Source organism: Cheilinus undulatus, linkage group 17, assembly GCF_018320785.1.
Source record: "Cheilinus undulatus linkage group 17, ASM1832078v1, whole genome shotgun sequence".
Taxonomy (NCBI): domain Eukaryota; kingdom Metazoa; phylum Chordata; class Actinopteri; order Labriformes; family Labridae; genus Cheilinus; species Cheilinus undulatus.
In genome coordinates this window covers 13,648,650-13,662,026 of record NC_054881.1, presented here as the reverse complement: position 1 = coordinate 13,662,026, position 13,377 = coordinate 13,648,650, and the positions used below count along the sequence as shown (strand labels likewise).

Below are 13,377 nucleotides of genomic sequence, written 5' to 3'. Positions count from 1 at the left end.
TGATAAGGGCAACAAAAGACTGGCTGGTGAAAGTAGTGAAATTGGATCAAAAGTGGCAAAAATTAAATAAAGCCTGCGAGTTATTTCTGTCAGTAATCTCGAGCACAATCATTCACACCTGACAGTCATCTTAAATCACATGACTCATGTCCTCCTAAACTAGTGAGCTATTTAGCGGCCAGGATCCCAGTCTCTTCCTCTGCTGCATTGCTGCGCCCGGATCAACACTGCTCTCACCTTCAACCCACCTCCACCCCAGCATCCTCCTGTTGGCTCCCAGTGGGGGGTTTAAGCTGTTATCTTATAACTCCTCCAATTCTGAATGTAAAATCTGTGAGGAGTGATTAAGTCAGAGCCTGACGCCAAACATATTGTGTTGCATAATAAATGCTTATACAGATTTCAACGTGAGATTATTGGCTGAAATTGGTTAAAAGTGACAAAAAAGGGTGGGAAGTTGCAAACATGGGGGAGAAGTGGCAAAATGTTGTTAAAATGACTGGATACAGTAAGGAAAATGGGTCAAGGGATGGCAAAAAAAGGTTAAAAGAGGCATCAAATGATTAAATGGGGCAAAAAGTATCAAAAATGGTTTAAGAGTGGCCGAAATCTTGAAAGTAAAGCCCTATAAAGAAGTAAAAAGTGGCATAAAATGGATGAAAAAATGGGTTTAAAGTGGCAAAAAAGGGGCTTGGTAGAGTGTAAAAATAGGTTTAGAGAGACAAAATTTTATTAAAAATGTCCAGATAAAGTAGTGAGAAGGGGTTTGAAAGAGGCAAAATGGTTTAAATTGGCAGAAGTGTAAAAATGGAGTAAGAGTGGGACAAATGTTGCAAAAAATTGCTGGATAAAGTGTGAAAAGGGGTTAAAAAGTTGCACGAATAAATAATTTAAACATCAGAAACCAATAACAGTTTGACACACTTTTCAGCTCAGAATGTTGAAAATTGGTTAAAAAGATAAAAAATATTAAACATGGGTTAAGTTACATTAAGTATTAACTATGTAAGTGTTCAAAAATTGTTAAAAGTTGCAGAAATGTTGTAAGTTATGCCATATAAAGTAGTAAAAGATATCATAAAGAGGCAGAAATCAATGAAAAGTGGCAAAAAGGGGCTTGGGGGTATAAAAAGATTAAAAAAAAGCAAGTATAAAAAATAGAGTAAGAGTGTTAATAGAGTAGATGTTGCCAAAATTGCTGGATAAAGTGTGAAAATTGGTTGAAAAGTAGCATGAAATAAATAATTCTAACATCAGAACCCTAAAAATGGTTAACACTTTTTTCAGCTCCTATATGACGTGACTGTTAGCCAGGATGATAGCACCAATGCTACAGATCCAACACACATACGTTTATAATAATAGCTGGGGAGGGCCCATTCACAGGAGTTTTTCCAAACACATTACTAATATTGAGTGTCGGTTTCAAACAAAAAAGGCTTGCATTTGTTGACCAGCTCATCAACGAAGGTCTCTTCTAATACGGACCATTTGGCGCTTTTATAACATCACCAAACTTCCCCCTTTGCTCCCAGCTGACAAGGGCCATAATTACTACAGCTGCTTGGGGACTAAGTAGCTTACAAAAACATAGGTTGTTTTTGTTGATCTCAGCAAGGCCTTTACTGTCTGATATATTTGGCAGGCTTTCTTTAAATGCTTGTTTTATCATGAAGTTTTACATGGAATTGTCTTTTTCCTGTATGGTAAGAAGATGTTAAAGACTGCATCTTAGGTTGAACACTATCTGGTATTCAAGTGACATAGCTGCTGAGGTGTTACTCAGGAATTTTCAAGAAAATATAAAAAGCACTGTAATGCAGTGTGAATATATGCATTTTCTTACTTTAAAGCCACTTAAATGGACATTTCAGGGTATGCGTTTGAATGTAATGTGATTATTCAGACTTGATTTGAGGTAAATAGAGAGACACTTCTTCTCTTAAACTCTTTGACTTGTGTTGCATGAGTTTGGACTTGGTTGGCAGAGTTTGGAAAATAACATTTCACAGTCCGGGGAGTGGGATAATTTCTCTCCTTTGGTGATGGAGGTAGAGAAGAGACGGATTAAAAAAAAACAGAAGAATGAGGTCGGGCTTGGAGGGAGGTGGGAGTGTGGAGGGGGGTGATGGGCTTGTTTTTTTTTTTTCTTTCTTTTTTTTTGTTAAGTTTAAGAAAAAGACAAGATGAAAAGATGTATATGCTGAGTAAAAGATGTAAACAGAAGGAAATGTAGAAAGGAAAAAGAGGGAGATGTGCATTGTGGCCCAAAGCTGAATAGCGCCTTTATGAGCAATAGTTAAAAGGACACTGAGGCGTGAGTCCCTGTAACCATAGCAACTTCCCAGGAGCCCTGTGACGGACGGATAATAGAGTGAGAGAGGAGTTCCTTTTCTCTTCTTCACCCCTCCCTCCCTCTCTCCCTCCCTCTCTCTCTCCCTCTCACTTGTTCCCACTTCCACTCCTCTCCCGGCCAGTTTGTTGGATCCTCGCATCTTACTGGATTTTCCTTAACCCGGCTGCCCCGTTTCTTTTTCCTTTTTTTATATCCTTTTATGCACACTCTGAAGTTTGAATCCCAGCCCGGCGAAAGGCTGCTGCAGACAACTGTTGCCATAATTGCTTGTTGTTATCTCTCCCAGTCACTTTTTATGGACTCTCAGAACTATTTGAGGACTTTATTTTTGTGCATCCAGAAGGCTGTTTTTCATTGCCAGAGAGGGAAATGTGTTCCAAAGGCACTGTCTCAGCCCGTGATTCCTTTGTCTACATTTCAGAGGCTGTGCTGTCAAACCATGGTGCTGCCCCCGAGACCAATCGCCCTGAGAATATGCAATGCTTAACAGTAAGTGTAACCTATTCTTTTCTTTCTTCTGTGCCTGTAAAGCTTAAACATCCTCATAACTTTGACTTTTTCAGCTCTCTTTGAGTGCTTGTAAACTTAGCCTAAGATTTATTACATAAATGTATGACAGATCTACAGCAGCAACTATTTGTTGAAAGTTTCTGACTTTTTCTCTGTGCATACTTTTTCTCATAAAAGCTGCATGTTTTTATTCATTGCATTTGCATGCCTTTGCACCATGAATGGATAGGCCTGTGTTTAATACATATGAAGCTATTGACCCGTGATATTGCACCAATGCCAACAAACTCATCATGCATAAACATGCCCTCACTAAGATATTTACTGCATGGATTCCATGTTACACATCCTCAGCAGCCATAGTAACTAATTGAATCATGCATTTGAGCTCTGAGCAGTGAATGGAGCAACATGTCATTTCTTGAAAGACAGCATTTGTCGAATAAAGCTCGCTAGCGTGTGAGTCACATGTGGAGCAGAATGATTACTTGTCATGAGAAAGGCAAAAAGGGAGAGTAGAGCATATAGTCAGAAGTGTAGACAGAGCTTATCAGAGTAGTCTTTACAGTAGGTTTTTTAATTTCCACTTTGTTGACTGTAGCCATGAATTAATTAAAAATGAATGAGGAGGGCCACTTAAACTGTTTACTGAGACACTGGAGCATGACTGATGAAACCTTTACCCGCTTTGCAGCCGGGATTAGGAAGAAGTCATTATTGAAGTCTGTATTTGCTTGACAACAGCAGCAACTACAAAAGCACTCGGAGAGCGCAGACCTCCGTCATTTGCCCTAGCTCCCAATAGTGAAGAATCCTTTAAAAAATTCCTGGATCCAGACGGTGATCCGGATCACTCCCAAAATCTAATCAGTTCTTCCTTATGTCATTTCTGACATTTCCTGAAAATTTCATCAAAATCCATCCACAACTTTTTGAGTTATGTTGCTAACAAACAATCTAACTAACATACTAACAAACCCTGTCGATCACATAACCTCCTTGGCAGAGATAATAATGGCAATAACAAGTGGAGCATGTTCAACATTTAAATAAGGGCTAAAATTTAGGATGGGAGTGACATCACAAACAAAAGACTTACTAGCTCCCATAAGGTGTGTCCCACAGGTCTAAAATTCTCAACAAATATAGCTTACAAGATGTCAAAAGTATGTGGTAGTTCTCATAGTTGTAATGCTAAGTGTTGCCTTGATAATGCTTCCCAAAGACGGCCTAATATACAGCAAAAGTCATTGACAAGTGGATCATATCTACCATCTAAATCCCAGTCAGGTTTAAGGTTTGGGAGTGGCAAAGACAACACAAACTTCAAACTCATTAAAAAAACTGATAAGATGGGAAAAATAGGTGTTAACGTTTAAAGTTGTAACACTAAACGTTGCCTTGATATAACTTCCCAAAGAACCTCTACAATACGGCCAAAGGCAAAACAAGTGGAATATAAATATCACGTAAAACCCCTGATCACTGTTGTGGTTTCAGGTCACCAGTTACACCACAAACTTAAAACTTACCATCTCCCATAAGGTTTGTACCAAAAGTCTAAAGATTCCAACAAATGTACCTTACAAAATGTGAAAAGTAGGTGTTTACTTTCATAGTTTCATTATTGTGCATTGCTGACATAATGCTTCCCAAAGATGGCCAACTATACAGAAAGGAAAAATAAGTCAAACACATTTTACCATCTAGACCCATGGGGGAAGTAAGTGACAACTTGAACTAAAATTTACTAGCTCCTTTAAAGTTTGTCCGAAGACTGAAATTTACAAAAAAAAAAAAAAAAAAAAAAAAAAATTGTATCTGATATGAAGTGAACAGTATGTGGTAATTTTTGTTGTTGTGGTACTGAGTGTTGTCTTGATAATGATTTTCCAAAGATGGCCTATGATACAGCAAAAGTCATTAATAAATGGAAAACATCTATCATGTAAAACCCCCGACCACTGTTATGGTTTCAAGCCATAAGTTACACCACAGACTTTGTCACACATTTCTAAATTTTGACATATGTAGCTAGCAAGCTGTGAAAGGTATGTGTCCATTTTCATTGCTGTAACACTGAGTATTACTTACATAATGTGTCCAAAAATGACTAACAAAACAGCCAAAGGCACAAGTGAAACAACTTCTAACATGGAAATAGATCAGGTTTGGGGAAGCAAGTGACATCTTTAACTAAAAACAAAAATGACCATCTCCCATAAAGTTTGTCCCTGAGATCTAAATTTTTCAAAAAAGCTAGCAAGATTTTACAGGTATTTGGAAAGTTACAATGTTTTAATACTTATGACTGCCTTGATAATGCATCCCAAAGATGGCCTACAATACAGCTTAAGTTAACAAGTGGATCATACCATGTAAATCCCCAATATGGCTTAAGGTCTGAGAACACCAGTTATGACACAAAAATTAGAACTTACTAGTCCTATGAAGTTTTTTTGCACTGGTCTAAACTTAAAAAAGTATAGCTGACAAGGTGGGAAAAATAGGTGTTCATTTTTTAAGTTTTGACACTGAAAGTTGCCTTGATAATGCTTCCCAAACATAATCTGCAATGCAGCTGAAGGCAAAAGGAGTAGAACATATCTATCATGTAAAACCCCCAATCACTGTCATGGTTTCAGGCAACCAGTTATTCCACAAACGTAAAACTCACCATCTCCCATAGAGTTTGTCCCACAGGTCTAAAATTTTCAACAAATGTTGTTTACAAGGTGTTAAAAATGTGTGGTGTCATTCCTGTAACACTGTGTATCACTTAGATAATGCCTCTCAAAGATGACCTACTATACAGAAAGGCAAAACAGGTCAAACACAGTAACTAAAAGTTTACTAAATCCCAAAAAGTTTTCCCCACAGTTCTAAAATTTTCAACTAATCTAGGTGACAAGATGTGAAAAGTATTTCTTAATTGCCATAGTTGTAATATTGAGTGTTACCTTGGCGCTACTCCCCAAAGATGGCCTATAATACAGCCAAAGTTGTTAACAAATTGATCTTATCTACCATGTAAATCCTTGATTGGGGTTAACTATCTCTCAAAAAGTTTGTCCCAAAGGTCATAAGTTTTCAACTTACGTTGCTAACAAAATGAGATAAGTACTTGTTGATTTTTATAGTTGTAGCACTGACAGTTGTTTCAATAATGCTTCTCAAATATAATCTACAATGCAACTGAAGTGAATAACAAGAGAACATTTGAATCTCCTGAGCATTGTTAAGCTTTTGGGACACGAGTTAAAACACAAACTTAACCATCGTCCATAAAGTTTGCCTCACAGATCTAAATTTTTCAACAAATGCAGCTGAAGAGATGTGAAAAGTATGTGTTTATTCTCATAGTTGTAACACTACGTATTGCCTCAATAATGCCTCCCAAAGATGACCTAAAAACAGCCAAAGGCAAAACAAGTGGTACACATTAAAACAAATAAATCAGGATTAAGGTTTGGGAATGGAGGTGACAACAACGACTCCTCCCATGAAGATTGGCCCTTAGGCTTAAAATTTTAAACAGCTGTAGTTGACAGAATGTAAAAGGTATTTGGTCATTCTCATAGCTGTAATGTTAAGTATTGTCTGATAAATGTTTCCCAAAGAGGACCTTCAATACAGCCTGAGAAATTTTTTCCTTCATGTTTTATAAATGCTTAGAAAGAGTAAGCTGATTTCAAATTTGTCCGCATTCAAGCTTTTTGGTCTAAGATATTTTTTGTAAGAGGCTTTTTTATTTAGTTATATATGGAGCCAGATCAATCCTTGTAAGAATGCACACAGCAGATTGGAGAATTATATTAAATGACTGAAAGGGATGTTGCATGTGCATATAATATTTCTTGTTTTTTAAGGTATGAAATGTAAACCTACAGTTATGTCTGGATGAATATTTACAAGTTATATGAATAACTTATCTGGCTATTTTTGCATTTTAGTTAGTGCTGCCAAAAATTAGATTAATCTGGGTTAATTAATCACAGAAAAAATAGCAGAATTATTAATGCATGCAGATTAATAGAACTCTGGCATCATTACACAACCATTTACTGTAGCCTTGTAAATATGATGAAAAACATGAAAAAATTGTTCTTTGCTCTTAATTTGTATTATTTCGTCCATCCCAAGGTTCAGCATCGTCTGAAATTGATCCATAAGTGTAAAATCTGCCCTCAGCCTTTCCTCCTCTTGCATACTTAGAGGTGCTGAGGTTCATCTGGACTACTTCTACAGCCTTTATCTATATATTTTCCATTTTTTTCATTTAATATTTATCCTGTTGATAAGCATACTCTTTCAGATTGTTAAATTTACCACTAATGCAATCCTTCCTATAGTGTTGGTAATAATGCGATCAATTGTGATTATTTTATTACGAGGCTTGTTTTTAATCTAGTTTTTTACTCGGTTGACACAAATAATTTATATACTGACTGTCTGATCTAAATTTGCCAAACATTTGTGTTAGTAAACTTAACTGAATTTGTGTTTGGTTTTTTGAGACTTCTTTGCCACGGCTTTATCCTCAAATAGTCTTTTGAAAAGGAAATCATATCCAGCCAGAAAGATATCGCCCTACTGTTAGTCAGTACCACAATTAAAACTGATACTACAAATAGCAGCTTTAAAAATTTGTAGTAATCTAAAAGTTACAACCTCAGTGATCAACTGTATCATAGTTGAGTTGGAAGATATAGCAAAAAAAGGCAAAAAATCATATGTCATTGTTGTTGTGCCCCCCCCCCCCACCACCACCAAAGTAAACCAAATGTCAGCACTGTGAAAAGTGCATTGTTTCACTAGCAATCACTCAGCTTTTATGGAAACACATAACCCATTGTTTCTGTTTTATTTCTGGGATAAATAATTTATTCAAACAACTTTGGTTTGTTAAGAGAGAGCTAAAAACACATAATTGAAAGGACAGAATAAATGAAACATGGTTTTTCATGCCAGATAGGACTTTAGCCATGGCCATTTCAACAACTATATGGCTTTGTTTTAATGAGAGTGTTTGCCAACCTTTAATATCTATTATTAAACAATTTGTGCCCAAGGTTTTGAGCTTTAGTTCACAGAGTGAGGGGCTTACAATCATGTCACTGTCCCACTGTGGGCTCAGCTGTCATTCAGAAACAAAGCAAAGCCGCACAAGGTCCTGAAGGCCGGAAAGCAATTGGAGGCTTTCTGAAACATTTCTAAAGCCTTTTCTTCTTCCTCTACAATTAAAATGACGAGGAGGATGCATTTGGAAATTGCTTTAACTGTGCATTCTTTGGACTGAAGTTTGGGATGTTTTCAAGCCTTTACAGTGAAAAAAACTAGATAGTTTGTGTTCTTTTTGCTGTGTTTAAGAGGAAAAAAAAATACTTTGTGGATTTAAGACAGTGTGGGTTAGATGTTCATGCCACAAAATTATAACAAAGGCAGCCCTTTATGACTACACAAGATAAAATTTAAATGCTTTACATCAGCTTGTTTTCTAATGAAAGGGAGAAGGTTTCTGCAGTTGTATGCATGCTTAAATGCACAATGCCACTAGCAGAGTGTTGTTAATGTCATAAAGATAAAGAAACGTATAGAAATAGGCACATTTCTGCTGGCAGAGGACGACTGCCTCCAGCTTTACTCCCTGACTCATTTGACCCTCCCTGCAGAGTCACACCACAGATAGTAGCTGCCATTTTGCTACAAGTGTTGCATCTTTTTGCATGTGTTTTGCTCACACTATGGCTGTGGGGAGAGATTTGTTCCTCCATGACTTTCTAATCCCGCCAGGTTCTGAGTTGGCAAATTTCCAGAGTGACTTTCATGGAAAATTTACTCCGGCTCCTCTTACCACATGATACCTCCATGGATTATGCTTCAGCAAATTCACTTTTACAGGCTGTTATCTACAAGTCTCAGTGACTATATTTAGAGGAGATGTATAGTGCCCTCCCTTCATTGGTGTTTCTGTCTTACATAACTTGAGTCAAACTCGAGGGACTTGTTATCTCCACCTAGAGGGAGTTCTCTTAGCCGTTTATTTGTTTGTCAGCAAAGTTACGGAAATACTTTAGAGCTTGAGGAACTTGGGGAAAAACATGGTCGAAGGAAGGGGGTGTTAATGTTGGACCAACTTTGGATTAAACACATGTACAACAAAAATATGCCAACCTTTGAACATGAAGTTTTGAAACAACAGTTGTTCACAACATTCTGCTTTATTTATGAAGATATTAGTTTTATTGTTTTGTTTTGTACATAAAGTGTTTCTGCCTTTCTCAAATATAGGTCAACTCTGGAAATATTCAGGATAAATGCACAGTGAAGGTGATAATGCAGTGGCTGTGTAGCAGCCCATGTAGAGATATTTCTTGGCAATTTGGCATTAGCATTAGCTCCTCTGAGGAACATGTTGTGTTTATTTATCTGATACTGCTGGACAAAGCTGTACAGTCTGTCTCTTAGCTGATCTTGTCTTCTAAATGTGCATTATATGGACAAAAGTATTTGACCACCTGAGCGTTACACCAGTGGCAACAGTAATGACTTTGTATTCAAATACATGCACTTTAATGTGGAGTTAGCTTTGTTGCTGTTGTTCCTAAATGCCTCCACTTTCAGAATGATATCACTATCACTGTGGAGTATCAAGGAGGGAAGAAATTTCATGAACGGTCTTGTTGCAAAGGTGGAATCTCTTCAGAAAAAAAACATTTTGCATCACAAATGTTTGCAGATGGAGATTGCATTGGTTATGTGCTTGATTTTATACACCTGTGGCAGTAGGTCTTTTTACAATCTCAACTTTTGTTAATTTGATTGCCTAAAAGTGGATTCACTCATCATTCTTTGGCATGCAAATATATCAAAAAGTTTGTTTCTGCTGCAGGCTGTGAAAAACCTCATGTGGCATCTACCCTGTGGCAAGATTGACTGAAGTCAATTATGTAGAACAATCAGTCCTCTTAATGACGTGGTTTGATTTTTAATGCAAAAAAAGCATTTGTATTCATTTGATTCTGTTTCATAACCATTTGAAACTGCTGATGTAAACTATGCAGCAGGACAATGATCCAAAACAGACCAGAGAGTCCACCTCTGAACGGCTGAAGGTTTTGGAGAGGCCTAGTCAAAGTAAGGACTTAAACCTGATTGAGATGCTGTGACCTTAAACAGGCCGTTTGTGCCGGAAACCCGCTAATGTGGCTGAATTAAAACAATTCTGCAAAGAAGAGTGGGCTAAAATTCCTCCACAGTGATGTGAAAACTCACTGCAAATTATTGGGTGGACCAGTCAGTTGTTTGGTTGAGGGGGCAGTTACTATTTCACACCGGGCCAGGCAGGTTTGGATGGCCTAGAAGGCCACAGAGAGAGAGACAGAGTAAGGGAGAGCACTATCTAAATTGCACAAAAACATTGCCAACATTTTGTTAATGTGTGCAGTTTTTTGGTGGTTAAAACAATAAATTATCCAATACTGGATGCCCATGATCTTTATTTTTGCAGTGGTATGAAAAGATCAGTATCAAATGATACTCATCACTATTATACCAAAATAATTAAGTCTGGTATATTTACAACTCCAGACTGAAGGACACAAATGAAGACAGTGCATACGCACTTGAAACACAGAGCATTAAGCAGCATTCAATCAAAACATATATCCTCCATTGATCCTTACAGCGAATCATCAGAGTGCTGTGCAGCTCAAGCGCTATCATAATAAAACATACTGACAGACCATAAGCACTGAGAAAGTGAAAACCACAACCACACATGGCCCAACCGTCTGTTACATGACAGATGCCCCGGTCTGCTCCAAATATGCTCACCACATACAAAAAAGACTGCACATTCACTCTCTGAGTTTAGCCCTGAACCCTCTACTTCTAGTGAAGCTCAGTGGCCTCTTATTAAAAAAACTTCGGTGTTTTAAGAGGTTGCTTGATAACCTGTGGTGGTGCAGAAGCAGGGCAAAAACCCCCAAGAGAACCTGCAATGTTCAGCATTCACTAGAAGACACTCAGCTGCAGAATAAATAATCCATTATGTGTACTTAAAGTGTTGATAGTGCTCTTCTGCGGTCGTTGTGGTGTTCTGTGTGAATGAAGAGCAACAGTAATGAACTGCAGAGTAGAAGTGGCACAACTTTCGCATTTGGTTCACATCATGTCTTGTCTGTTGTGTTTCACAAGACAGAAGTCTGTGGGTTGAAATAAAAAAATTGTTGAATAACAGCCCAGTTATTACAGGACAAAATGTTTTTTTAATAAGTGATATTTCCTGAAGAAAGGAAGTGCCCTTACTAGAGAAGTTCCTGTCAACAAATTTCCCTTTTTGTTAAAGTTGAATTTAGAGTAGGTGACTAGTCTGAGTTAAAAAAACACAATGAAAATGGTTAGAATTGAGCAGCATTTTTTTACACAGTTAATTCAGTCCAAAACCATACTGACTTCAGCCTATTTGAGTTTGAATCAGTCCTTTGCAATGTTTATTTACAATATTAATTCAAACAGGCCCAGTGGGATGAGCAGAAGAGCTCAGGTTGTGCTCATGGAAATGTGGCAAATCTTCTCTGCTAGTGCCAAACAGCTTGTTCTGCGGTTGACTCTTGTTTGGTGTTTGCTAGATTGGATGATTGAAGTCTGAAGAAACAGTTTAACAAGCAGGGGCCTCAGTAGCGTGTGGAAGAACCATACACAGCCACAGCAGCCTGGCACCTCCCCCTCATGCTGGTCACCAGCCTGGTCACACACTGCTGTGGGATGGCATCCCATTCTTCAGCCAGCATTTGTCGCAAGTCAGCCAACGTGGTTGTGTTGTTCACTCCGGCCCAAACAGCAAGCCCAAGCTGATCCCACAAGTGTTCAATGGGGTTAAGGTCAGGACTGCTGGTAGGCTATTCCATCCTCTTCACTCCGAAGTTCTGGAGGTAGTCTCTGATAAACCCTGCTCCGTGGGGGTGAGTGTTATAGTCTTGGAGGGTAGAGTTCAGTCCCAGACTTTGGAGATATGGGATTACCACTGGTTGTAGAATCTCATCTCGATATCTCTCTGCATTGAGATTGCCTCAGATGATGACAAGCCTTGTTTTTCCATGAGGGAGATGCCGCCCCACACCATCGAACTGCCTCCACCACAAGATGTTGCTCTATTGGTGCAGTAATCAGCATAGCGCTGTCTGTGTCTTCTTCACGCTTTTACCCTCAATCCAACTTTCATGGGCAGAATCTGGACTTGTCCCTGAACACAATGTTCATCCACATTTTTAGGTTCCAGTGCATGTGTTGCTGACACTAGCACAAATGGGCCTTACTGTGAAGGGCAGTCATGGCAGACCTCCTGGCAGCCATATGAGACTGGAGATTGGCTGTTGGCCATATTGTCCTGCAAATCTGTAAACAACAGTCTACGCTTTCTAAGTTCTCACAGGGTGAGGAAACGGTCTTTTTGGGGTGTTGTTGTCCTTGGACGCACCTAGAGCTGGGCAATTAATCGAAAACTAATCGAAGCCGGCATTTAAAGCCTCTAACCGACATAAACCTGCCTTGGCAATTATTTCGATTTTTCCCCTTTTCTTGGAAAGATTGGACTTTTTGTGAAAAACATTTTCATTTCAGCTGATTTGTGTTTTGATTTCAAATGTTTCAATAAATAACAATAAATTGTCAATCTGTGCATGTTCCTTTCAGTTGTTTGTTTTAAGATTCTACAAATATTTACAGAAGAAACCGAGTCAGAGGTTGGGGGTGGAATAATCGTTCATTGATTGTAATCGAGGTAAAAAGTTAATTAACTGTGATTTTTGCCATAACCGCCCAGCCCTAGACGCACCCATCGTGGGCTGTCTCTGACATTCCTGTTACATAGAACTTCGCCTTCAGTTTGGAGATGGTACTCGGGCCAACTCCAAATAGTGCTGCAACTTGGTTTTGTGGAACACCAGCTTGAAGTTGCCCTATTGCACTGGCCCTATCCAGATCAGTCAAATGTGACGTGCTGATTCTTGGACTAAATACCTACTGATCGCTGTAGCATGCTCAGAACAAGAGCCAATGGCCACAGCAGAATAAGCTGTTTGCCATTGACAGAGAATATTTGGCTGATTTTTCATGGGCACAACCATCTCTCCAACGTTATAAGATTTATTGCCAAGAGCATTGTTACAGCAAAGAAATAATCTACCAAACACAAATTTCATTAATTTTTGTTCCAAGACTAGTTTAGTTCAAATCTCCAATGAAGAGTTTTTAGTGGGCGATTTTTAGTGGGAAATCTGAAATTAATATTGCTACCTACTTTGTACACGGCAAAATCAGCAGAGAAATCACCCTTTTTTTGTAGAAAGGGGGCAACAAAATAAGCACAACCTAAAGTTTCACTGGAGCTTTAAGCATAGATAATTACAGCTTGGATCCCTGTAGTGACTCTTCATTGAATCAGTATGAATGTAAAGCACATCCGCATTGCTTCCAGGATGTGAGCTCTGTCAAAACAGTGCTCATAC

The 13,377-nt window shown here is 38.4% G+C and overlaps 1 protein-coding gene across 2 annotated transcripts in view; it reads left to right on the top strand.

Moving 5' to 3' along the window:
* rgs3a (regulator of G protein signaling 3a) overlaps positions 1 to 13,377 on the top strand; it is a 299,175-nt gene that overhangs the window by 67,356 nt on the left and 218,442 nt on the right. For both annotated transcript variants that reach the window (XM_041810282.1, XM_041810284.1), the window contains one exon: positions 2,778 to 2,845. In XM_041810282.1, coding sequence (XP_041666216.1) covers positions 2,778 to 2,845 — 68 coding nt within the window. The remainder of the gene's footprint in view (positions 1 to 2,777; positions 2,846 to 13,377) is intronic.